The 25,539-nt window shown below is 41.7% G+C and overlaps 2 protein-coding genes across 2 annotated transcripts in view; one reads left to right on the forward strand and one right to left on the reverse strand.

Annotated features, from left to right (window-relative positions):
• The window catches only part of LOC133629887 (threonine synthase-like 1), a 211,311-nt gene that overhangs the window by 118,435 nt on the left and 67,337 nt on the right, over positions 1-25,539 (forward strand).
• Positions 1-25,539, reverse strand: part of LOC133629885 (rho GTPase-activating protein 21) — a 129,480-nt gene that overhangs the window by 102,060 nt on the left and 1,881 nt on the right. Inside the window, exon 2 of the mRNA XM_062020952.1 lies at positions 18,494-18,701. Within this exon, the coding sequence (XP_061876936.1) occupies positions 18,494-18,565 (72 nt within the window). The 5' untranslated portion in view covers positions 18,566-18,701. The remainder of the gene's footprint in view (positions 1-18,493; positions 18,702-25,539) is intronic.

The following is a 25,539-nucleotide window of genomic DNA, read 5'->3' on the forward strand; positions in this document are numbered from 1 at the left end:
TTGTAAACAATTGCAGTTTGAACAGTCTCTTAAACTGAATCATATTAGTTGATTGTTTGATTTCTTTGCTTAATCCAGTCCATAAATTAATTCCACATACTGATATACTAAATGTTTTAAGTGTTGTTCGTGCATACAGATGTTTTAAGTTAGATTTTTCTCTAAGGTTATATTTCTCCCCTTTTGTTGAGAATAATTGTTGTACATTCTTGGATAGCAGGTGATAGTTTGCTTTTTACATAATTTTAGCCATTGAATTTCAATATTTTTGATTCAATAAATAAAGGGTTTGTATGTTCTCTTTATCCAACATTATTTTTAATTCTAACTCTTTTTGTGTAACACCGTTAGTGAATGATGTGTAATTTTGTAATTATTTCCCCATATTTCTGAACAATAATTTACCGTATTTTCCGCACTATAAGGTGCACCGGATTATAAGGCGCACCGTCAATGAATGGCATATTTCAAAACTTTGTTCATATATAAGGCGCACCGGATAATAAGGCGCACCTATGCATCCATTAGATGGAGCTGCGCTAAAGGGAATGTCAACAAAACAGTCAGATAGGTCAGTCAAACTTTATTAATGTATTACAAACCAGCGTTCTGACAACTCTGTTCACTCCCAAAATTAATAACAGCTGTTTTATTATTTTCCCCGAGGTAAAGTCAGTGACGTGGTGTTTTGTTTATCTTTTAACAACAGCAAGGTATAACATGTAGTGCAACATTTATATCACATAGTGGAGGGGAACGTTTCCCTGATTCAATAAACACGTAAAAAACAGTGATACTGTTACGGTAAATCAACGTAGTAACACTCGAAATAGTGCAGAGCAATAACAATATATCAATAACTCAACGTTGCTCAAACGTTAATGTCACACAACACAACACACAAAATAAACATGTAAAGCTCACTTTATGAAGTTATTCCTCATCCACGAATCCCTCGAATTCTTCTTCTTTAGTGTCCGAATTAAACAGTTGGGCGGATACGGCATCCAACATGCCCGGCTCCGTCTCGTCGAAGTCGTCATTAATGGAGTCAGTGTCGCTGCTGCTCTATTCCCGTGTTCTACTGCGTGACTGATCGTCTTAAGTTGAAACTCTGCGTCGTAAGCGTGTCTCTTAATAGGAACCATTTTGGGGTCTTTACATAAACAAACAAATGGAAATCAAAACGGCACGCCTCGCGCAGTCATATATCCCAGCATGCACCGCGCGCTTCTTCTTCTTCTACGGGGGCGGCTGCCGTAGAAGAAGAAGAACTTCTTCTACGGGGGAAAATGAAGTTGGCGGCTGCTTACCGTATTTGCGAGACCTAAACTTTATGAAAATGAATTTTAGGTTTGTTGTGGCTCAATATTGGTCCATATAGTCGCACCGGATTATAAGGCGCACTGTCAGCTTTTGACAAAATTGGAGGTTTTTAGGTGCGCCTTATAGTGCCGAAAATACGGTAGATATAGTAACACTGTAGGTCGTTGGTTCAATGTGCACAGTAGTGTTTAAATGGGTTTAGATTGGGGTATGTTGTTTCATAATTGGGAAAGACATTAACATCTCTTGTTTTCATGTTAGCATTTAAGCTAGCAACTTGGCTCCAGTAAGTTTGTGAGTTTATCAAAGTGCAGTTATCAATCAGGGTTTTTTGATCATTTCAATTCAAAAGGGTAATATAAACCGTCCAGAGTTTTACCGCGGTTATTATTAATAGCGTTTATCACTACATGGCTAGCCACTCGTAAGCAGCGTATAGCACTTCTGCTGAATAGCTGTTCGTGATAACGCGTCACATTTCTTGAGCCTTCAGGCGAGCTACTCGGAAAGGCATGACAGGTTGGAGACCCCTAGTGTACGCTAACTAGGGATGGGTACCGAATTCGGTACTTTTATAGGCACCGGCCGAATTCCATCGGTACTATCAATCAATCAATCAATCAGTGTTTATTTATATAGCCCTAAATCACAAGTGTCTCAAAGGGCTGTACAAGCCACAACGACATCCTCGGTACAGAGCCCACATACGGGCAAGGAAAACTCACCCCAGTGGGACGTCAATGTGAATGACTATGAGAAACCTTGGAGAGGACCGCATATGTGGGTACCCCCCCCCCCCCCCCCCCCCCCCCCCCCCTCTAGGGGAGACCGAAAGCAATGGATGTCGAGTGGGTCTGACATAATATTGTGAAAGTCCAACACATCAGCGAAAGTCCAGTCCATAGTGGGGCCAGCAGGAACCATCCCGAGTGGAGACGGGTCAGCAGCGTAGAGATGTCCCCATCTGATGGACAGGCTAGCGGTCCACCCCGGGGGTTGGGAGCAGAGTAGAAAAGAAAAGAAAAGAAACGGCAGATCAACTGGTCTAAAAAGGGAGTCTATTTACCGGGTATTGATTCACGTAAAATCAAACGGTACTTTTATTGCACGTGCACGCTTCTGGTTGTGCTGCTTTGCTGGCTACTCATGCTGCTGCCCTTTCTCATGCCATGTTGGGGGTGTTCTGAAGTGTTTTCTGAGTGTATTATTTTATTCTGTGTTGTGCGACTGCAATAAGTTTGTGTTGGATGAACCACCAGTGATGAGTTTGAATATGAGCTGCTTTTTTTAACGAAAGAAACTGCTGTTCTAAATGTGTCCACTGGATGTCACAATAGCAATTCTGTTAGACAAGCAAACGGTTTATACCGGGGCCAAGCAAGAGGTACACAATAAAGAGGGACTGTGGCTCCTCCTCCTCGACCCACATGAAACTTAAAACCTGCCGTTGTATGTCTTCTACTTCGAGCACATCGTCATTTGGCACTCCCGTTGCCCCAAAATGTCTCTAGTCAAACACAAGAATAGTGAACTTAACCCTTTTGAATAGTTTTTACCTTCGCATTTTAATTTTTTTTTTTTTTTTTTCCATAAATAAATACAATCAGGTGTGCTTACTGACTGTATTCCCGCAGACTGTATTGATCTATATTGATAGATAATGTATATATTGTGTTTTTTATGTTGATTTAATAAAAATAAAAAATAAAAATAAATATATATATATATATTTTTTTTTCTTTTTTTTTTTTCTTGTGCGGCCCGGTACCAATCGGCCCGGTGGTTGGGGACCATTGCTCTATTCCACCCAAAAAAGATCCTAAGAGTACCAACAATACTCCTTTTACATTTTGTAACTTGAATTATAAGCAAGTATTAGTGATGTTGTTATTATAAGTGCTAACGCAGACAAACTATTTATAGCGGCGCCGTGATCACGCACTAGCGTTTGTTTACATCATCAAATGGTAAGCTGCTTCTTCCATTTCTTTGCTCGTGAAAGTTTATTATTAGATCATAAATCATGCCTCTCACCTGGATAGTAGAAGGATGAGGATGTTGGTACACTTTGACAACCAATTTAGAACCCAAAATGGCGAGAATGACACAAAAAGACGCTTTGTTCCACTCTCCTTGTTTCTTCGTGAGGGTTACTAGTCATTCTTTATCTAAATGGGAATACATGAACATCCTAGCAGTCGGCATATTAATGACAGCAGACATTGTACAGTAAGTGATGTTTTATTATGTTTGTTGGCTGTCATGAAGTCTGCAGTGAGTATTAATCAGTGATGTTGTGTAACATTAATGTGCCACGTATGCTTAAAATGATCAAAATACCTAAATATGAAATGTTATTATAAATGTGCCCGTTACTACATTACATATATACTTGCATCATGTATATTAAGTTAAGTTAAAGTTAAAGTACCAATGATTGTCACACACACACACAGGTGTGGTGAAATTTGTCCTCTGCATTTAACCCATCCCCTTGTTCACCATAAAACCTTAATGGAAATGTTTAATTTACCTGTCGATCTACATCCCTATCCTCACCTTATTAAATAAATTAATATCTAATAACACATGAACACACGCAAAAGTACCAAAAACTGTTACAGTACGGAACGGGTACCGTATCGGCTGAAATCCCTAAGGCTAACCCTTCTACGCCTGAACAGCCGCACGCAAAAGGGTGATACATTGTCTAAAACATGCACTTCTACTGTGCTATTATTTTTCAGACACACATGGCGGCGCTGTTATTAAACCCCGTAAATTGGATTGACTTTAAATTTCTCACACCTCTCAATGTGCTGTGCAAAAAAAAAAAATCCACTGTAACTTCAGGGTGTTTAGCCGAATCTGATACAGACCTATTAGGGACTGACGAGAACTTGAGTAAGGTTGGTTGAAAAACATGGCCGCCATAAAGTTAAAGTTAAAGTACCAACGATTGTCACACACACACTAGGTGTGGTGAGATTATCCTCTGCATTTGACCCATCACCCTCACCCCCTGGGAGGTGAGGGGAGCAGTGAGCAGCAGCCGTGGCCGCGCCCGGGAATAATGTTTGGTGATTTAACCCCCAATTCCAATCCTTGACGCTGAGTGCCGAGCAGGGAGTTAATGGGTCCCATTTTTATAGTCTTTGGTATGACTCGGCCGGGGTTTGAGCTAACGACCTACCAATCTCAGGACGGACACTCTAACCACTGGGCCACTGAGCAGGTAAACAAATGTACGGTGACTTAGGAACTGCATATTAGCCATTGAGCATTTGTCTGTTGATTATAAAACTTTGCCGATATATTAGGCGATTTGACCACAGTCCCTAGAAGGCGCCACCAATGCCATTACCTGACAAACCGGTGGTTGATTTCTCGACTGGTGTCAGCCAGCGTGAGTGCAGCCGAGCTGGGCTTTCAGCAGCTGACATGCAGGGCAACCATGCTGAGTACCCACGTCACGCCTCCACATGAGCGCAAGATAAGACGGCATATCACACATTCGATGGCCTTGAGCGTGGCCAGGCGGATTTCCTTTTGGGTTGGAGAAGACAATAGCTTGCCAGATTGTGACCCGAAGTCTCCAAAGGAGGGGAAAAGAAGAGTAGACCTGAGTCATGTTCTGGCCACACTCATTTGCTTTTTAAATGCATGCAAATGTTTTGATGCTTTCCCACTCAGCGTTCATTCAAAACCTGCTTATCACATTTCGAGACTCTATTCCCTCTTTCTCTCTTTGCTGATAAGCGATTCCATCTTCCAACAGGTTAAATATAGCATCAGTAAAAAAAATAACACAGTATTGAAAGATGAGGGAATTGGGTTATCATGGTGGGAGGGAGGAAAGGCGGGGTGTGCTATATTTAGACAAAACGCCGTCGGTTTCATCCTCGCAGCAGGAATGAGGAAGGCGATCGATGAAAGGTGAGGGGAGTGTCAGCATCGGGCCTTCTGGTTGCCTAGCAACCCTTTCAGGCAATAAGCTTTGGTGTGAGGGCAAAGCAAGAGATTTGATCATATCCATATGTAACTTGTGTGGTTTAGTCCCTGCTTTCCGTTCTGCCCGGGACTCGAACGTGGGTCGCAAGGTATGACAGACGAGCATGCTGCCTCCATCCATCCATTTTTCTACCGCTTGTCCCTATTGAGCTAAAAGTCAACCCAATAGCCAACACTGCTCTTGATATTGTCAGGGAGTGGGGTTTACTAATGTACACATGGACCAGCCACACCGGCTACTCGCCAGTGAATGGTGCCACAAAGTAAAAAAAAAAGTTAGTAGTAAAAAAAAAATCGGATTACAAAGCCAAATGTCCCGTTGGAGTATTATTATTTTAGCTTCAAATTGGATAAGCATTATGAGCCCATCAACACGGACGTACGAAAGAGAATGCCGCGATCATGTGATGGCAACAAAACAAAAAAAGACAACCCGACCTCGTCTTTCCAACTGGGAAAAAAATGCACTTTAAGATATCTAATATTTACTTAAGCTAGGTTTTTGCTTTGAAAATTAGCCCATTTTATTGGTATTTTAATTGTTGTAGTTAGAATAACAAAGTTATTTACCTTGCAATTACATTACAATAGTAGACAATTTTACAGTAATAAAAACTAAAAGTATATATCATTTTAATTAGTTACTTGCATTTTTATTATATAGTATAACAACATTACACTATAATGATTGTTAATCGATTAAAAAAAACGTTATTTTTTTCAAAATTAAAAATAAACATTAAAAAAAAAATATATATATACTTATTTTTTTTAATTTTTTAATTTTTAAATATCCTGTCCAGCCACTCAGGCAAATCATAGTGTTGATGTACATGATCATATCTGCTGTACAGATTTACTTTAGAAAAGAGAAGTGTGGGATAGTTCTCGTGTTGCCTTATTTGTATTTGACTTTATTAAATGTTTGGGTAGAATTTTATTAAACAAAACCAGTTTTCTTTTAAGTAATATAGAAATGTATCAAAGCTGTTTATCTACCTTATGGAGGAATGTAATTAATCATTGAACCGGCACACAATGTTATTAAAAAGTATTGATTTGAATCGAGAATCATTTTGAATCGACTCATTAGCCCCAAGATTTGAATCTAATCGTGTGGTGCCCGAAGATTCACAGCCATAATGCCTTCCTTCAGTCGTTAATTTTTCAAGTTTCATGTATTTTTATGTTTTAAATATAAAAATCGCAAATTGAACCGCAATCTCAATTTTGGAGAGAAAAATCGTGCAGCCCTACCAGCTGGCCTCCGTTACACGTACATGTGTGGATTACATCGAGACATATTACCTTACTTATATCCACTTTTTGCATAAAAGTGTGAAAAAGCAGGCTTCACTACACCCCCTAAAATAAAACCTAGAGCTCAGCCGGCGGACGTGGTAGCTATAAGTTGGATCATTTTGTTTTTCTTCGGCAAATAGGCTAATATTTAAAAAAAGACTGATATTAAAATGAGAGTTTAATGTTAGCATGTAGCTCGCATGGCTATGCTAGTGTTCCTGACGTGTGTGTCCTCCTGTCTATTAGATTAGACAAAAAGTCAATAAAGTACATAAGTGCTCATTGACTTAGATTGGTCCGATCTACAAAACCCAAAACCAGTAAAGTTGGCACGTTGTGTAATTCGTAAATAAAAACAGAATACAATGATTTGGAAATCCTTTTCAACTTATATTCAATTGAATAGACTGCGAAGACAAGATGTTTAATGTTCGAACTGAGAAACGTCATTTTTTTTGCAAATAATCATTAACTTAGAATTTAATGGCTGCAACACATTGCAAAAAAGTTTGTACAGGGGCATTTTTACCACTGTGTTACATGGCCTTTCCTTTTAACAACACTCCATAAACGTTTGGGAACTGAGGAGACCAATTTTTGAAGCTTTTTAGGTGGAATTCTTTCCCATTCTTGCTTGATGTACAGCTTAAGTTGTTCAACAGTCCGGGGTCTCTGTTGTGATATTTTACGCTTCATAATGCATCACACATTTTCAATGGGAGACAGGTCTGGACTACAGGCAGGCCAGTTTAGTACCCGCACTCATTTACTATGAAGCCACGCTGTTGTAACACGTGGCTTGGCATTGTCTTGCTGAAATAAGCAGGGGCGTCCATGATAACGTTGCTTGGATGGCAACATATGTTGCTCCAAAACCTGTATGTACCTTTCAGCATTAATGGTGCCTTCACAGATATGTAAGTTACCCATGCCTTGCCACTAATACACCCCCATACCATCACAGATGCCGGCTTTTGAACTTTGCGCCTAGAACAATCCGGATGGTTCTTTTCCTCTTTGGTCCGGAGGACACGACGTCCACAGTTTCCAAAAACAATTTGAAATGTGGACTCGTCAGACCACAGAACACTTTTCCATTTTGCATCGCTCTGGCCCAGCGAAGCCGGCGGCGTTTCTGGGTGTTGTTGATAAATGGCTTTGGCTTTGCATAGTAGACTTTTAACTTGTACTTAGAGATGTAGCGACAAACTGCAGTTACTGACAGTGGTTTTCTGAAGTGTTCCTGAGCCCGTGTGGTGATATCCTTTACACACCAATGTCGCTTTTTGATGCAGTACCGCCTGAGAGATCGAATGTCATGGGCATTCAATGTTTATTATGCTTACATGCAGTGATTTCTCCAGATTCTCTGAACCTTTTGATGATATTACGGACCGTAGATGGTGAAATCCCTAAATTCCTTGCAATAGCTGGTTGAGAAATGTTGTTCTTAAACAATTTGCTCAGGCATTTGTTCACAAAGTGGTGACCCTCGCCCCATCCTTGTTTGTGAATGACTGAGCATTTCATGGAAGCTGCTTTTATACCCAATCATGGCACCCACCTGTTCCCAATTAGCCCGTTCACCTGTGGGATGTTCCAAATAAGTGTTTGATGAGCATTCCTCAACTTTCGCAGTCTTTTTTGCCACTTGTGCCAGCTTTTTTGAAACATGTTGCAGGCATCATATTCCAAATGAGCTAATATTTGCAAAAAATAACAAGGTTTTCCAGTTCGAATGTTAAGTATCTTGTCTTTGCAGTCTATTCAATTGAATATAGGTTGAAAAGGATTTGCAAATAATTTTATTCTGTTTTTATTTTCGGTTTACACACATGCCAACTTCACTGGTTTTGGGTTTTGTAAGTCTTTGAGCACAAACTAATGAAGCATACGCGGATGAGAGGCGAAACGTCTTTTAAGACCAACCAAACAGTCCAGCTTTGACCGATTGAATTCCCTGAGTTGACAATGACCTGGATGACTGAGAACATTTATAGACAAAGTGCATAGTTTTATGGACAAACAAAGCTCATTAGCATTAAAGCTACAGACACACAGAATGGCGTGTTCCTAGAATTGTTTCAATTCCAGCATCAGGGACAGATTTTGGCCAACATACAAGTGTGACCTTTGACACTTAAATACTACCCTATGAGTATGTTATTAACTCCAACACAAAATGTAAATACAAAGCTACTGTGCAAGCATGCATGATGGCGGGTCATCGCTAGCAAGGCCCAAACAGATCTATTGCAAGTAGGGTGTTTTTCTCCCCATGACAGGGGGGGTTGGCAGTGGGGGCAGCTGTGTTTCCGCGGCTTGGGCGGTGGTCACAGTGTATGAGGAAGAGGAGGAAGGAGGGGGTTACTCACTGAGCGACAACGCCCCTCCCTCATTAATGAGGCGGGATGATGCGAGTCGGAGGAGGGGGGCAGGCCTCATTAAGAAGTGGTGGGGGGGCGCTCAGTCAAGCTTGAAAGTTGGGGAGAGTTTGTGTGTTGTTGTAAACATGATGATTAAATATGAGCTCATGGCTCGCAAAGCAATGATGGCATCACCGAGAAATTATAGCACTAACTTATCGTTAGGATGGGGCAATATGGCCTGAAATCTACATCACGATATATATTGCAGCTTCCTGCAATAACGATATGTATCACAATGTATTATTTGGCATATAAATGATAATAGAAGCATTTCAAAACGGGTTAGAAAGTAGGCCTGTGAATATTTGGGCACCAAACGATTCTATTTGATTTGATTCTTTGGGGGTAACAATATGATTGAAAATCGATTCTAAACATTCCTCGATTCAAAATCAATACTTTTTAATAACATTGGGTGCCAGTTCTATGATTACCTACATTCCTCCATAAAATAAACAGCTATGATACATTTCTATATTACTTAAAAGAAAACTGGTTTTGTTTAGTTAAATTATATCCAAACATTTAATTAAATACAAATAAAGTAGGGCAGCACGGTGGAACAGGGGTTGGTGCATGTGCCTCACAATACGAAGGTCCTGAGTTCAATCCCGGGCTCGGGATCTTTCTGTGTGGAGTTTGCATGTTCTCCCCGTGACGGTGTGGGTTCCCTCCGGGTACGCCGGCTTCCTCCCACCTCCAAAAACATGCACCTGGGGATAGGTTGATTGGCAACACTAAATGGTCCCTAGTGTGTGAATGTTAGTGTGAATGTTGTCTGTCTATCTATGTTGGCCCTGCGATGAGGTGGCGACTTGTCCAGGGTGTACCCCCGCACTCCGCCTGAGTGCAGCTGAGATAGGCTCCAGCGACCCCGAAAGGGAAAAGCAGTAGAAAATGGATGGATGGACAAATAAAGTAACAAAATAAGTATCCAACACTTCTCTTTTCTGAAGTAAATCTGTACAGCAGATATGATCGTTTACATCAATAATATGATTTGTCTGAGTAGCTAGACAGGACACATTTAAAAAAATATATAAATCATTATTATATGAGGTTGCTGAGGTAGTTAAAAAGCTCCTCGGTGGCAGGGCCCCGGGGGTGGATGAGACCCGCCCGGAGTTCCTTAAGGCTCTGGATGCTGTGGGGCTGTCTTGGTTGACAAGACTCTGCAGCATCGCGTGGACATCGGGGGCGGTACCTCTGGATTGGCAGACCGGGGTGGTGGTTCCTCTCTTTAAAAAGGGGAACCGGAGGGTGTGTTCTAACTATCGGGGGATCACACTCCTCAGCCTTCCCGGTAAGGTCTATTCAGGTGTGCTGGAGAGGAGGCTATGCCGGATAGTCGAACCTCAGATTCAGGAGGAACAATGTGGTTTTCGTCCTGGTCGTGGAACTGTGGACCAGCTCTATACTCTCGGCAGGGTCCTTGAGGGTGCATGGGAGTTTGCCCAACCAGTCTACATGTGCTTTGTGGACTTGGAAAAGGCATTCGACCGTGTCCCTCGGGAAGTCCTGTGGGGAGTGCTCAGAGAGTATGGGGTATCGGACTGTCTGATTGTGGCGGTCCGCTCCCTGTATGATCAGTGTCAGAGCTTGGTCCGCATTGCCGGCAGTAAGTCGGACACGTTTCCAGTGAGGGTTGGACTCCGCCAAGGCTGCCCTTTGTCACCGATTCTGTTCATAACTTTTATGGACAGAATTTCTAGGCGCAGTCAAGGCGTTGAGGGGATCCGGTTTGGTGGCTGCGGGATTAGGTCTCTGCTTTTTGCAGATGATGTGGTCCTGATGGCTTCATCTGGCCAGGATCTTCAGCTCTCACTGGATCGGTTCGCAGCTGAGTGTGAAGCGACTGGGATGAGAATCAGCACCTCTAAGTCCGAGTCCATGGTTCTCGCCCGGAAAAGGGTGGAGTGCCATCTCCGGGTTGGGGAGGAGATCTTGCCCCAAGTGGAGGAGTTCAAGTACCTCGGAGTCTTGTTCACGAGTGAGGGAAGAGTGGATCGTGAGATCGACAGGCGGATCGGTGCGGCGTCTTCAGTAATGCGGGCGCTGTATCGGTCCGTTGTGGTGAAGAAGGAGCTGAGCCGCAAGGCAAAGCTCTCAATTTACCGGTCGATCTACGTTCCCATCCTCACCTATGGTCATGAGCTTTGGGTTATGACCGAAAGGACAAGATCACGGGTACAAGCGGCCGAAATGAGTTTCCTCCGCCGGGTGGCGGGTCTCTCCCTTAGAGATAGGGTGAGAAGCTCTGTCATCCGGGAGGAGCTCAAAGTAAAGCCACTGCTCCTCCACATCGAGAGGAGCCAGATGAGGTGGTTCGGGCATCTGGTCAGGATGCCACCCGAACGCCTCCCGAGGGAGGTGTTTAGGGCACGTCCGACCGGTAGGAGGCCACGGGGAAGACCCAGGACACGTTGGGAAGACTATGTCTCCCGGCTGGCCTGGGAACGCCTCGGGATCCCCCGGGAAGAGCTAGACGAAGTGGCTGGGGAGAGGGAAGTCTGGGCTTCCCTGCTTAGGCTGCTGCCCCCGCGACCCAACCTCGGATAAGCGGAAGAAGATGGATGGATGGATGGAAATCATTATTAATATATTTTGTTTTAATCGATTAGGAATTATTACAAATAGGAATCGCAATTAATTCGAAAATCTTTTTTTTTTAGGCTCTTAATTTGGCATCTGACGTATGCCATAGTATATTGCAATGGTTCTCAATCTTTTTCCACCAAGTACCACTTCAGAAAACACTTCTGTTAAACTGTAATAAGCACTTATTATTATGTTGTTTGGATACTTCTCATCAGTTTTGGCCGATACTACAAATGTGGGTATCGATCTAATACCAAGTACTGACAGGGGCAGTGTTGGTCATACTAAAATTGATACTTGAAATTTTCAAGATCATTGTTTGATTCTATTTTTGATCACAATTAAAATCAGCCAAAAACACATGATGGTGGTGTAACAGTATCAATTAAATATTTAAATGATTTCCTACTATTGACCGTGATTTAAATCACTTGGTTTTTGTCCTTAAAGTCCTCCTGTCTCCAGATACTATACATGGTATCACTACTCTTGATATTTGTATGGATCCACCCAACTTTGTTTACATTCACTAGCTCTATTTTCCGGTTAGCAGTTAGCTTATCCTCCTACAGTGTGTAGTGTAGCATGTTTAGCTATTCCTCGTCCTCCAGTGATAATGCTACTTGTGATAAACAGTTTATTTGCCGCCACAGAGGCTTCGCACTGTGGAGGGACGTTAGCCGCGAGCGAGGACGTTACATTGTATTGAGGACGCGTTTGTTCGCTGTCAAATTTGCGAGACACAGCTAGAATGTGTCATAAACAGACCAAAACTGATATCACGGTATTTTTAGTCCAAATACCGATATAGGGTATATAGCGGTATCTTTAAATAAAAAAAAAAAGGTTGCCTCAGTGTTTTACGGCTAGATAACCAGTGTTGAGTACTCAGATTAATTTTGTTGTAAGTAGTAACATAATATGTCGTTTTTTCTTATAATGTAATTAGTTTGCCGTTACTATGTCAAAGCATTTTTGTCTATTTTGTTTATTAACATTACGTTGAAAGCCTCACACTTGTGCGAAGGATAGATGGAGCTGCGGAGAAACCTGCTGGCTGTTAAGTTTAAAGCTACTTTTCAGCCACCCAGCCGCTACAGTAGCCTAGTCCACACAGGCTATGGGGAGAGGCACATTTAAAAGTTAAAGTTAAAGTACCACTGATAGTCACACACACACTCGGTGTGGTGAAATGACCCTCTGCATTTGACCCATCCCCTTGTTCCACCCCATGGGAGGTGAGGGGAGCAGTGAGCAGCAGAGGTGGTCGCGCTCGGGAATCAAGGTGTAAAAACAAAATGTAGCTAAACATTTGACACACCGAGTGAGCGGCAGAGAGGAGCTATCGTTAGCTTCTGTGCTAAGTCGCTAACAGAAGTTAACAAACGATGAGATTAGTGATAAATTCGCTACAAGGAGAGACATACACTTTAAAAGTTTTTGGCCACCTGCCTTGACTCACATATGAACTTGAAGTGCCATACCATCCCTCACCCATAGGGTTCAATATGATGTCGGTCCACCTTTTGCAGCTATTACAGCTTCAACTCTTCTGGGAAGGCTGTCCACAAGGTTGCGGAGTGTGTTTATAGGAATTTTCCAGCATTCTTCCAAAAGCGCATTGGTGAGGTCACACACTGATGTTGGTCGAGAGGGCCTGGCTCTCAGTCTCCGTTCTTATTCATCCCAAAGGTGTTCTATCGGGTTCAGGTCAGGACTCTGTACAGGCCAGTCGAGTTCTTCCACACCAGACTCTGTCATCCATGTCTTTATGGACTTTGCTTTGTGCACTGGTGCACAGTCATGTTGGAAGAGGAAGGGGCCCGCTCCAAACTGTTCCCACAAGGTTGGGAGCATGGAATTGTCCAAAATGTTTTGGCATACTGGAGCATTCAAAGTTCCTTTCACTGGAACTAAGGGGCCAAGCCCAGCTCCTGAAAAACAACCCCACACCATAATCCCTCCTCCACCTAGTCCGATGTGTAGCGTTCTCCTGGCAACCTCCAAACCCAGACTCGTCCATCAGATTGCCAGATGCAAAAGCGTGATTCGTCACTCCAGAGAAGGCGTCTCCACTGCTCTAGAGTCCAGTGGCGACGTGCTTTACACCACTGCATCCCACGCTTTGCATTGGCCTTGGTGTTGTATGGCTTAGATGCAGCTGCTCGGCCATGGAAACCCATTCCATGAAGCTCTCTGCATACTGTACGTGGGCTAATTGGAAGGTCACATGAAGTTTGCACTATGCGCTTCAGCATCCGCTGACCCCTCTCTGTCAGTTTATGTGGCCTACCACTTTGTGGCTGAGTTGCTGTTGTTCCCAAACTCTTCCGTTTTCTTATAATAAAGCCGACAGTTGACTTTGGAATATTTAGGAGCGAGGACATTTCAGGACTGGATTTGTTGCACAGGTGGCATCCTATGACAGTTCCACACTGGAAATCACTGAGAGCGGCCCATTCTTTCACAAATGTTTGTAGAAACAGTCTACATGCCTAAGTGCTTGATTTTATACACCGTGGCAGGGCCAAGTAAATAGGACACCTGATTCTCATCATTTGGATAGGTGCCCAAATACGTTTGGCAATATAGTGTAGGTTCTAAAGCAAATTGGTATATTTGTAAATAAAGCCGTAGTCACTCACCAATCGCCAAATGCAGTCGCTGTCCAAAGCATTGTATAACTTGGGAGTTGAGAAGTCGGAACCGCGCCACCATATATATTTTTTTTTAAGTTTGATGCTCGTCACAGTGCGTCATCAGAGAAGCCTCCGTAAACACGCAAGGGGCGGGTATGAGCCAAATAGGACGCCCTGTGCTTTGCAAGTCAGGCGTAGAGAAGATCAAACGGCAGTAACAATGGCACATAAAAAATACCAGTATGGCGGTATTGTCTCAAATATATACCGCTTTCTAAAATATACTGTATATGTATATATATATATATATATATATATATATATATATATATATATATATATATATATATATATATATATATATATATATATATATATTACCAAATAAACGCCCTTGGGCAAATAACCGCCCATGTCCTAATAGCCGCCCGGGGTCTGACCCCATTTTGTGAATTAACCACCTCTTCCTAATAACCGCCTATGTCCAAATAGCCGCCCATGGGCTGTTATTTGCATAATTTAGATTAAAATGCTACTGGGGTTGCGTTTGCTGCAGTATTATTGTTTTGATGGTTTTATAGAGTACTTGGTACCATAATTGTATTTTTCCTGTATGCTGCTTTATTTAAAACTTGGAGTACTGTAGCCTTTATTTTATTTAAAGGCCTACTGAAACCCACTACTACCGACTACGCAGTCTGATAGTTTATATATCAATGATGAAATCTTAACATTGCAACACATGCCAATACGGCCGGGTTAACTTATAAATTGCAATTTTAAATTTCCCGCCACACTTCCGGTTGAAAACGTCTAGATATGATGACGTCATACTTGCCAACCTTGAGACCTCCAATATCGGGAGTATTTCATATATATTTCATATACATATATATATATGTATATATATATATATATATATGTATATATATATATATATATATATATATATATATATATATATATATATATATATATATATATATATATATATATATATATATGTATATATATATATATATATATGTATATATATATGTATATGTATGAAATACTTGACTTTCAGTGAATTCTAGCTATATATATATATATTTATTTATTTTATTTACATAAAAGAAATACTTGAATTATCTATCCATTAGATGGCAGTATTGTCCTGTTTAACTTCTCTGTTCATGACTGAGAAATCATTTCGGCCACCGTGTTCAATGGAGAAGTCTGTTCTACATATTTACGGACAACATACACCTTCCCCTTCAAACTGTCCTGGATGAACTGAAATTCTTGTTTCCATTCGTTTTGGAACTTGCAAGCGTATTTATATTGTGGGAAAGCGGACGTGAGAATAGGCTGTCCCTACTCAGTCTCAGGTCCGCATTGAGCTGGAGGGGGCGTGGCCTCCAGCTCCGGCTGAATACCGGGAGTTTGTCGGGAGAAAATCTCTGCCGGGAGGTTGTCGGGAGAGGCGCTGAATAACGGGATTCTCCCGCTAAAAACGGGAGGGTTGGCAAGTATGGATGACGTATGCGCGTGACGGAATCAGTTGATGCGGAAGTATTGGTACCCCATTGAATACAATACAAAAAAGCTCTGTTTTCATTTCAAAATTCCACAGTATTCTGGACATCTGTGTTGGTGAATCTTTTGCAATTTGTTTAATGAACAATGGAGACTGCAAAGAAGAAAGTTGTAGGTAAGATCGATGTATTAGCGGCGGACTACAGCAACACAACCAGGAAGACAGAGATGGATAGCAGACGCGTTAGCCGCCGAACTCACCTTAACTTCCTCAATCTCGCCGACCGCATCTGTGATCGGGTGAAGTCCTTCGTCGCACCGTCGATCGCTGGAACGCAGGTGAGCACGGGTGTTGATGAGCAGATGAGGGCTGGCTGGCGTAGGTGGATAGCTAATGTTTTTAGTATAGCTCTGTGAGGTCCGGTTGCTAAGTTAGCTTCAATGGCGTTGTTAGCAACAGCATTGTTAACCTTCGCCAGGCTGGAAAGCATTAACCGTGTATTTACATGTCCCTGGTTTACTAGTATTGTTGATCTTCTGTCTATCCTTCCAGTCAGGGATTTATTTATTTTGTTTCTATATGCAGTTAAGCACAATGCTATCATGTTAGCTCCGTAGCTAAAGTGTTTCGTCGATGTATTGTCGTGGGGATAAAAGTCAGTGTGAATGTCCATTTCGCGTTCTCGACTCTCATTTTCAAGAGGATGTAGTATCCGAGGTGGTTTAAAATACAAATCTGTGATCCACAATAGAAAAAGGAGAGAGTGTGGAATCCAATTAGCCCTTGTACCTAAGTTACGGTCAAAAAGATATGTCTTGCACTGCATCTAGTCCTTCACTCTCACGTTCCTCATCCACAAATCTTTCATCCTCGCTCAAATTAATGGGGTAATCGTCGCTTTCTCGGTCTGAATCTCTCTCGCTGCTGGTGTAAACAATAGGAAAATATGAGCAGTCCTTCCCCCGGTGTCGTCACGCTACTTCCGGTAGGGGCAAGGCTTTTTTTTAATCAGATACCAAATGTTGCGATCTTTATCGTCGTTGTTCTCTACTAAATCCTTTCAGCAAAAATATGGCAATATCGCGAAATGATCAAGTATAACACATAGAATGGATCTGCTATCCCCGTTTAAATAAAAAAATTCATTTCAGTAGGCCTTTAAGTTACAGTATTATTGCTCTGTTTTGATGGTGGGTTTTATACTTGAGTACTTGGTACCATAATTGTATTTTTCCCGGTAGGCTGCTTTATTTAAAAAGTGTATGTATTTTTAGTATTGGTATTCTATTTGAAAATTGTTGCACTACTGCCATGTTGAGGCCTTGTTGATCTCTTATCTTTTTATAGCCTACCTCATGTTGATCTCTTGTTTTTTTGTTTGTATGTTTACAATAGCTTTTACATTGAACGTTTTTTGTACGAAAAAAAAATACTGGACGGTAACCATTGTAACCAAATAATGGCCTGGTGCAGGCTGGTGCAAAAATAAATAAAAGCCTTGTGCTTCTTTAAAACGTTGTGTCTTCAAAATCGATTTTGTGAAATAAACGCCCGGGCTACTATTTGGTTATTACGGTATATCGTATATCATCTATATTGCCCAACCCAAAGCTCACGGCTTGACAAGCAATGATGACATCACTGGAAAATCATAGCACTGACTTATAGTCCAATCTGATTGCTCTGATGCAGCTCATAGGGGGCATAGGATTTGGAGACTTGGCATTAACAATGATGGAAGTGCCATTGAAAATAAAATAAATAAATTACAAAATGCTGAACTAACTGGTAAATGTTAAACACAGGATGTACTAACCAGTGGCCTGGCACGCATGTTCGTGTTTTCAGTCGTTTTGATCATATGTCGGCATGGAAGCATATCCAAAACCCTCACAAATCCAAAGCTAAAATAAGATGCTTTATGGAGCTCCAGCTTGTTGCCAGGCGGAAGTGGTTAACCGACGCTAATGGAGACATTTATTAGATTGTACTCAGTGTAAGGGAGAGAGGCAGCTCATATTCCACACTGAAAGCTCTCTCGACATTTTATTAGAGGCGCATCGCTCCATCAAGTGTTTGCTCCGCACCACCCGCCCCATTCCCAAAGATTTATGTGTCCATCCTTGCCGAGTTCTGACATGCTAAGAGGATTACGCGGCGATGCAATGTTGCCATTTTCTGATGATGGGTTAATCCAAAACATGGCAGCACCGCTGGGCTGTAATGACATGCACAAGCGGGCCAAAGCTGCAGTGTGATGATGATTAGAGTGACGTAACCTCTGAAGTCAGCGCGCAGAAGGATGAACCTGTGCCATTGCTCGGCGCCAAAAAGAGTCCCCGGCAAAGATTAGCCCCGCGAATATAAACCTGGTCTTTGTGCTTTGCTGTGGAACAGTTGTCCCGGGGTGGGGAGAGGTTAGAACCCGGTCTCACATTTCCGCGACACATGATGGCACTTGTGTGGCATGTCACACGCTCGCAGACTTTTTGATGGTCATCCCGCGAGAATGTGCGCGCACAGAGGCCAGGATTGTGTCGGAAATAAATGTGAACCCAATGTGATTCGGGTCACATGATGAACGCTCACTTAAAAAAAAAAAAAAAAATGCATGGAATCTACATTCTGGAGCGCACGCACACACACACACAAACTCCTCTGTTTCTTACTTCGCATGATGGAGCTGTGAGTCGATTCTCCTCATTGTCCTGCGGCGAGTCGCTGCAGCGCGCTGCCATCATTTCACGTCACAAACACTCAAGGGGGAGAAGTCCTGCCGAGCCCACATGGAGCTTGAGTGGGTGACGCCAAAATAGGAAGGGAAATAGGTCCTAATCCACGCCGTCGTCCGTCCTCATGTCCGGTCGAGGTGGAAATCTGAAAGGGACATTTAACAGTTGGGCAATTAGAATTAGTTTTGCAAGTTTGAGTCCAAAAAAGTAAACAAGCATTCATTGGACACAACATTTACCCATGACTGTCACACACACACACTAGGTGTGGCGAAATTATTTTCTGCATTTGACCCATCACCCTTGATCACCCCCTGGGAGGTGAGGGGAGCAGTGAGAAGCAGCGGTGGCCGCGCCCGGGAATCATTTTAGGTGATTTAACCCCCAATTCCAACCCTTGATGCTGGGTGTCAAGTAGGTATGTTTGTAAAAATTTTAAAAAATATTACAAATGAATGTATTTACATGTACCAGTATTATAAGACAGGTCTTGTCAAGACAATTCCAGTGATAAAAGTATAAGTTATTTTCCTGTGATAAATATTAGAAAAGTTATGGATTTTTAAAACTGGTGAAAATGCAATCATGTCTGATCAACTTCTTCAATATAAAGTCACTGGGGCTCAAGATTTTTGTTAAAAATGTCATAACTTTCTCAATATTTGCCATTTAAAAAAAAAATTGGTGTCATTGGAAAGCTTGCTCAACAAAGAAACAGAAAAAAGAGGTTACTCAGTTACGGTGTATTTTTAATTGATAAGATTCCTTAAATTAGCATTGGAAGTGACGGAAAATTTGAGTAAACATGGCTGATCGGACTCGACTTGTGCGTCACAAAACAAAAAAATCCGTGCGCGAATCGATCAATTTAAAACACATTTGGCAGACTAACAGATAAATGTATAATTTATATAATAGATATTCCAATGAGGGCAGCACGGTGGACTAGGGGTTAGTACGTGTGCCTCAAAATACGAAGGTCCTGGGTTCAATCCTGGGCCCTAGTGTGTGAATGTGAGTGTGAATGTTGTCTATCTGTGTTGGCCCTGTGATGAGGTGGCGACTTGTCCAGGGTGTACCCCGCCTTCCGCCCGTGTGCAGCTAGGATAGGCTCCAGCCCCCCGCCCCCGCAACCTCAAAAGGGACAAGCCGTAGAAAATGGAGGGATGGAGATTCCAATGAACATTTTACTCGATTGAATTTTTTTGCAGGGGAGTTTTGTCGAGTCTAAACTTGCCAAATTTTGTCAGAGCTATGTAGCGCGAGAACATGTTCAAGCTCAAAATTTCGATAGTGTGGATAAAGTAGGTTATATGTTCTACGCCCATCATCGTTGGTGTAAAGTGGTGATAAAAAAAACTACGCGAACGCAGTGGAACTCTTAAAACAGCGTTCCTGTTGCTACTCACGATGTGTGAAACAGTGAGTGACCACTGCGGAGATCCAAAGAGCGGCGGATACATACAAACCTACAACATTACCTCAGTGTTTATCAATTACTTTCAGTCATGCCCATTCTACGCAGAACAGACTGAACAAAACCCGACATTTTTTTTCACGCCCCCCCCCCCTGGATTCAGATACTATTTATTTGTACAAACCACCAGTTGCTGCGCCAGCAATCAGCAAACAATCATACAAAAAAGTAAACATACACCAAAACCTGCTGGGTGCATTTACTGGACACATTAGCTTAGTGTTTCTCAATAATATTTTGTCAAGCCCATGCTAATCAAAACAGAATGAACAAACCCATAAAAAATGTTCACGCCAGTCCTGAATTTAAATACTAGTTATCTGTACTAAACATAAGTTGCTGCCACCAGCATTCTGCAAACACAGGCACACAAAAACCTGCTCCAGTGCATTTACTGGACAGTTACCGGACAAATTAGCTCCGTGTTTCTCAGTTATTTTCAGGCATCCCTACGCTATACAAAACAGAATAAACAAAAACTCTAAATTTTTTCCACACCTCTCCCCCCCTCGAATTTAAATACAATATTTCTCTACAAACAACCAGTTGCTGGCAGTACCATTCTGTGAACAATCTTAGGATAAGGTATACATGGCACACACACACACAAACCTGCTCCAGTGCATTTAGCGGACACATTAGCATAGTGTTTCTCAATCATTTTTTTGTCAAGCCCATGCTAATCAAAACAGAATGAACAAACCCATAAAAAAAATGTTCACGCCCGCCCTGAATTAAAATACTAGTTATCTGTACTAAACACCAGTTGCTTGCACCGGCATTCTGCAAACACAGGCACACAAAAACCTGCTCCAGTGCATTTACCGGACACATTAGCTCAGTGTTTCTCAGTTATTTTCAGTCATGCCTATGCTATACAAAACAGAATAAACAAAAATCGACATTTTTTCCACACCTCTCAGCCCCTCAAATTTAAATACTATATATCTCTACAAACAACCAGTTGCTGGCAGAACCATTCTGTGAACAATCTTAGGATAAGGTATACATGACACACACAAAAACCTGCTCCAGTGCATTTACCGGACACATCAGCATAGTGATTGTCAATTATTTTCTGAAATGCCGATGCTAATCAGAACCGAATCGACAAAACCCTACATTTTTCCACGCCCCCCTGAATTCAAATACTATTTATCTGTATTCTGTACAAACCACCAGTTGCTGGTATTCTGAAAACAATCATACGAAAAAGTAAACATGCACACACACAAAAACCTGCCTATACTGGACACATTAGCATAGTGTTTCTCAATTATTTTCTGTCAAGCCCATGCTAACCAGAACCAGTGGCGTGCCGTCACTAGAGGCAGGGGAGGCACGGCCTCACCTGCCATCATGGAAAGCAAAAAAAAAGTAAAAAGAAAAAAAATTAATTAAATTGTTATATGTATCCAGTGATTATACTAAAGTTATTTTCCATTTAACTTCACCAGTTTTAGATTATTTTTATTTTTATTTTCACATTTGCCGTTCAAATACTGAGAAGAGACGGTGCGGTGATCAGCAGCCAGTTGAGGCACGTCACTGATTTGTGCCTCAACATGGATTGTGCGCAATGACTCGGCTAACTGCTGGCCTGCTGTGCAGTGAGACTGTATTGCTATATGAATTATATTATACATTTCCATAGTTTAGTTAGCTGAGGTATATAATGTACAGTGTATTTTGTCAACAACTGTATGTGTGTAAAGTATTTCTTGTGCTGAGCGATCATAAAACTGGAGGCTCGTCTCATAACCCCGCCTCCTGGTGCCAAGCACCTCCGCCGCAGAATGCACCCCCGACGGGAGCGCCGCGGCCACACCAACCAAAGCCCACACCCAAACCCTCCACGTGCAAGACCGAATCCACTCAAAAAAAGTCACTTAACAAGAAGCCAAAAAGTGCAAAAACAACAATGCTCGCGCGGCGCGCCGGAGGAGCCGTGAACAGGGACACAACATTAGGTACCCCTGCAGACGGCAGCGCGGATTTCATATTTCATTCATTCACAACTCTTCCAACATGAACACCACTGCTCCCGCACTTATAAGTAAAGGTAAGACCACAATAACGTTTTTTTTAATTAAATGTGCTTTTTTGTGTGCATGCTACAGTTTGTAAGTGTAAAGTTAAGTTAAAGTACCAATGATTGTCACACACACACTAGGTGTGGTGAAATGTGTCCTCTGCATTTGACCCATCCCTTGTTCACCCCCTGGGAGGTGAGGGGAGCAGTGGGCAGCAGCGGCGCCGTGCCTGGGAATAATTTTTGGTGATTTAACCCCCAATTCCAACCCTTGATGCTGAGTGCCAAGCAGGGAAGAATGCTGGTATGAGCTTTTAAACATAACCTGTTAACTGCTGCCAATCACATGGTGAATAAGATACTATTTAGGGTTCATATGTTTGTAAATCTGACTGTGATGAAGTCAGTGCCTCACCAGTCATGAACCTCACCGCACGCCACTGACCAGAACATAATGAAGAAAAAAAAAAAATAATAATTTCATACTTGCCCTGAATTAAAATACTAGTTTATCTGTACTAAACACCAGTTGCTTCTGCAAACACGGGCACACAAAAAAACCTGCTCTAGTGCATTTACTGGACACATTAGCTCAGTGCTTCTCAATTATTTTTAGTCATGCCAATGTTATACAGAACGGAATCAACAAAACCCTACATTTTTTCACGAACCCCCAATTCAAATACTATATATCTGTACAAACCACCAGTTGCTCACACTAGCATAATAACAATAAACTAAACATGCACAAAAACTTGCTCTAGTGCGGGGGTCGGCAACCCGCGGCTCTAGAGCCGCATGCGGCTCTTTAGCGCCGCCCTAGTGGCTCTCTGGAGATTTTTCAAAAATGTATGAAGAATGGAAAAAGATGAGGGGAAAAAAATCAATTTTTTTGTTTCAGAATGTTTTCTGTGGGAGGACAAACATGACATAAACCTCGCTAATTGTTATAAATCACACTGTTTATATTAAACATGCTTCACTGATTCGAGTATTTGGCGAGCGCCGTTTTGTCCTACTAATTTTGGCGGTCCTTGAACTCGCCGTATAGTTTGTTTCCATGTATAACTTTCTCCGACTTTCTAGGACGTGTTTTATGCCACTTCTTCTATCTCATTTTGTCCACCACACTTTTAACGTTGGGCATGAGTGCACAAAGGTGAGTTTTGTTGATGTTATTGACTTGTGTGGAGTGCTAATCAGACATATTTGGTCACTGCGTGACTGCAAGCTAATCGATGCTAACATGCTATTTAGGCTAGCTATATGTACATATTGCATCATTATGCCTCAGTTGTAGCTATATTTGAGGTCATTTAGTTTCCTTTAAGTCATCTTAATTACATTTATATCTCATGACACATGTAATATGGCTTTTAATTTTTTGCGGCTCCAGACAGATTTGTTTTTGTATTTTTGGTCCAATATGGCTCTTTCAACATTTTGGGTTGCCGACCCCTGCTCTAGTGCATTTACTGGACACATTAGCTCAGTGCTTCTCAATTATTTTTAGTCATGCCCATGCTCTACAGAATGAAATCAACCCCCCCCCCCCCCCACACCCGTCCTTACCCCCACAAACTCAAATACTATATGTCTGTACAAACCACCACTTGCTAGCACTAGCATACTTACAATAAAGTAAATATGCACAAAAACCTGCTCCAGTGCATTCACCTGACACATTAATTTAGCGCTTTTCTCAATTATTTTCCGTCATGCCCATGCTAATCAGAACCGAATCGACAAAACCCTACAAAAAAATGTCCACACCCCACCAACCCCCCAATTCCAATACTATTTATTCCCACAAACCAACAGTTTCACAGACAATTATCAAAATAATCTGTGATAACATCTGCAACTACTTAAAACAATTTCCACTTATTCATGATATTGTTGTATAGTCCATTGTGAACATGCATAACACTTGCACAAGTCTGAAGAAGCAGCTCCTAGTCAAAGTGTGTTCTGTAAAAGTTGATATGGTATAATACAACAATAACATATTATATATGCCAAGGACCATAAATATTAGAAAATATATACACTTGGTGCAATGTTGTACATTTTTACCCCAATGAATTTGTAATCATAATATTGTTGGGATTAGCATACTTACATTACAATAAAGTAAACATGCACAAAAACCTGCTCCAGTGCATTCACCTGACACATTAATTTAGCGCTTTTCTCAATTAGTTTCCCTTATGCCCATGCTAATCAGAACCAAATCGACAAAACCCTACATTTTTTGTCACGCCCCACCTCCCCCAATTCAAATACTATTCATTCCCACAAACCAACAGTTGCGCAAACAATCACCTGATCATCAAAATAATCTGTAATAACATCTGCAACTATTTAAAACAATTTCCAATTTAAGTTTACTCCCACACCCCCCTAGTCCATTGTGATCATGCTTAACACTTGCACAAGTCTGAAGAAGCAGCTCTTGTTTAATCCTAGTCAAAGTGTGTTCTGTAAAAGTAACATATTATATATGCCAAGGACCATAAATATTAGAAAATATATACACTTGGCACAATGTTGTGCATTTTTACCCCAATGCAATTGGAAACATAATATTGTTGGGATTAGCATACTTATAATAAAGTAAACATGCACAAAAACCTGCTCCAGTGCCCAATTCCAATACTATTTATTCCCACAAACCAACAGTTCTGCAGACAATCACCTTATTATCAAAATAATCTGTGATAACATCTGCAACTACTTAAAACAATTTCCAAGTTAAGTTTACTCCCCCCCTGAGAGTTACTTATTTGGGCTTATTCATGATAATGCTATATAGTCCATTGTGAACATGCTTAATACTTGCACAAGTCTGAAAAGGAGTAAAAATAAGTCAAAGTGTGTTCTGTAAAAATGGATATGGTATAATACAACAATAACATATTATATATGCCAAGGACCATAAATAGTAGAAAATATATACACTTGGTACAATGCAATTCCATTCATCCATCCATTTTCTACCGCTTGTCCGTTTCGGGGTCGCGGGGGGTGCTGTAGCCTATCTCAGCTGCATTCGGGCGGAAGGCGTGGTACACCCTGGACAAGTCGCTACCTCATCACAGGGCCAACACAGATAGACAGACAACATGCACACTCACATTCACACACTAGGGCCAATTTAGTGTTGCCAATCAACCTATCCCCAGGTGCATGCCTTCGTATTATGAGGCACATGCACTAATGCAGTTGTAAACATGATATTGTTGGGATCAGATGGTGCAATGTACCTAATCTAGTGTCCAGTGGCTGTTTTTGTCAACCATGTGAATCCCATTGAGTGCCACTGACACTAAACAAGCATTCCATCTGCATATTGTGCAGTCATTTCTAGGGATGACACTCGAAACCGGTTTTCCCGGTTGTTCGATAAGAAAGGAACCAAGTCCTCGGACTCGAATCCCTTTTTGAGAACCGGTACCCGTTATCGAGACCACT

The sequence above is a fragment of the Entelurus aequoreus genome, linkage group LG15 (assembly GCF_033978785.1).
Source record: "Entelurus aequoreus isolate RoL-2023_Sb linkage group LG15, RoL_Eaeq_v1.1, whole genome shotgun sequence".
Lineage (NCBI taxonomy): Eukaryota > Metazoa > Chordata > Actinopteri > Syngnathiformes > Syngnathidae > Entelurus > Entelurus aequoreus.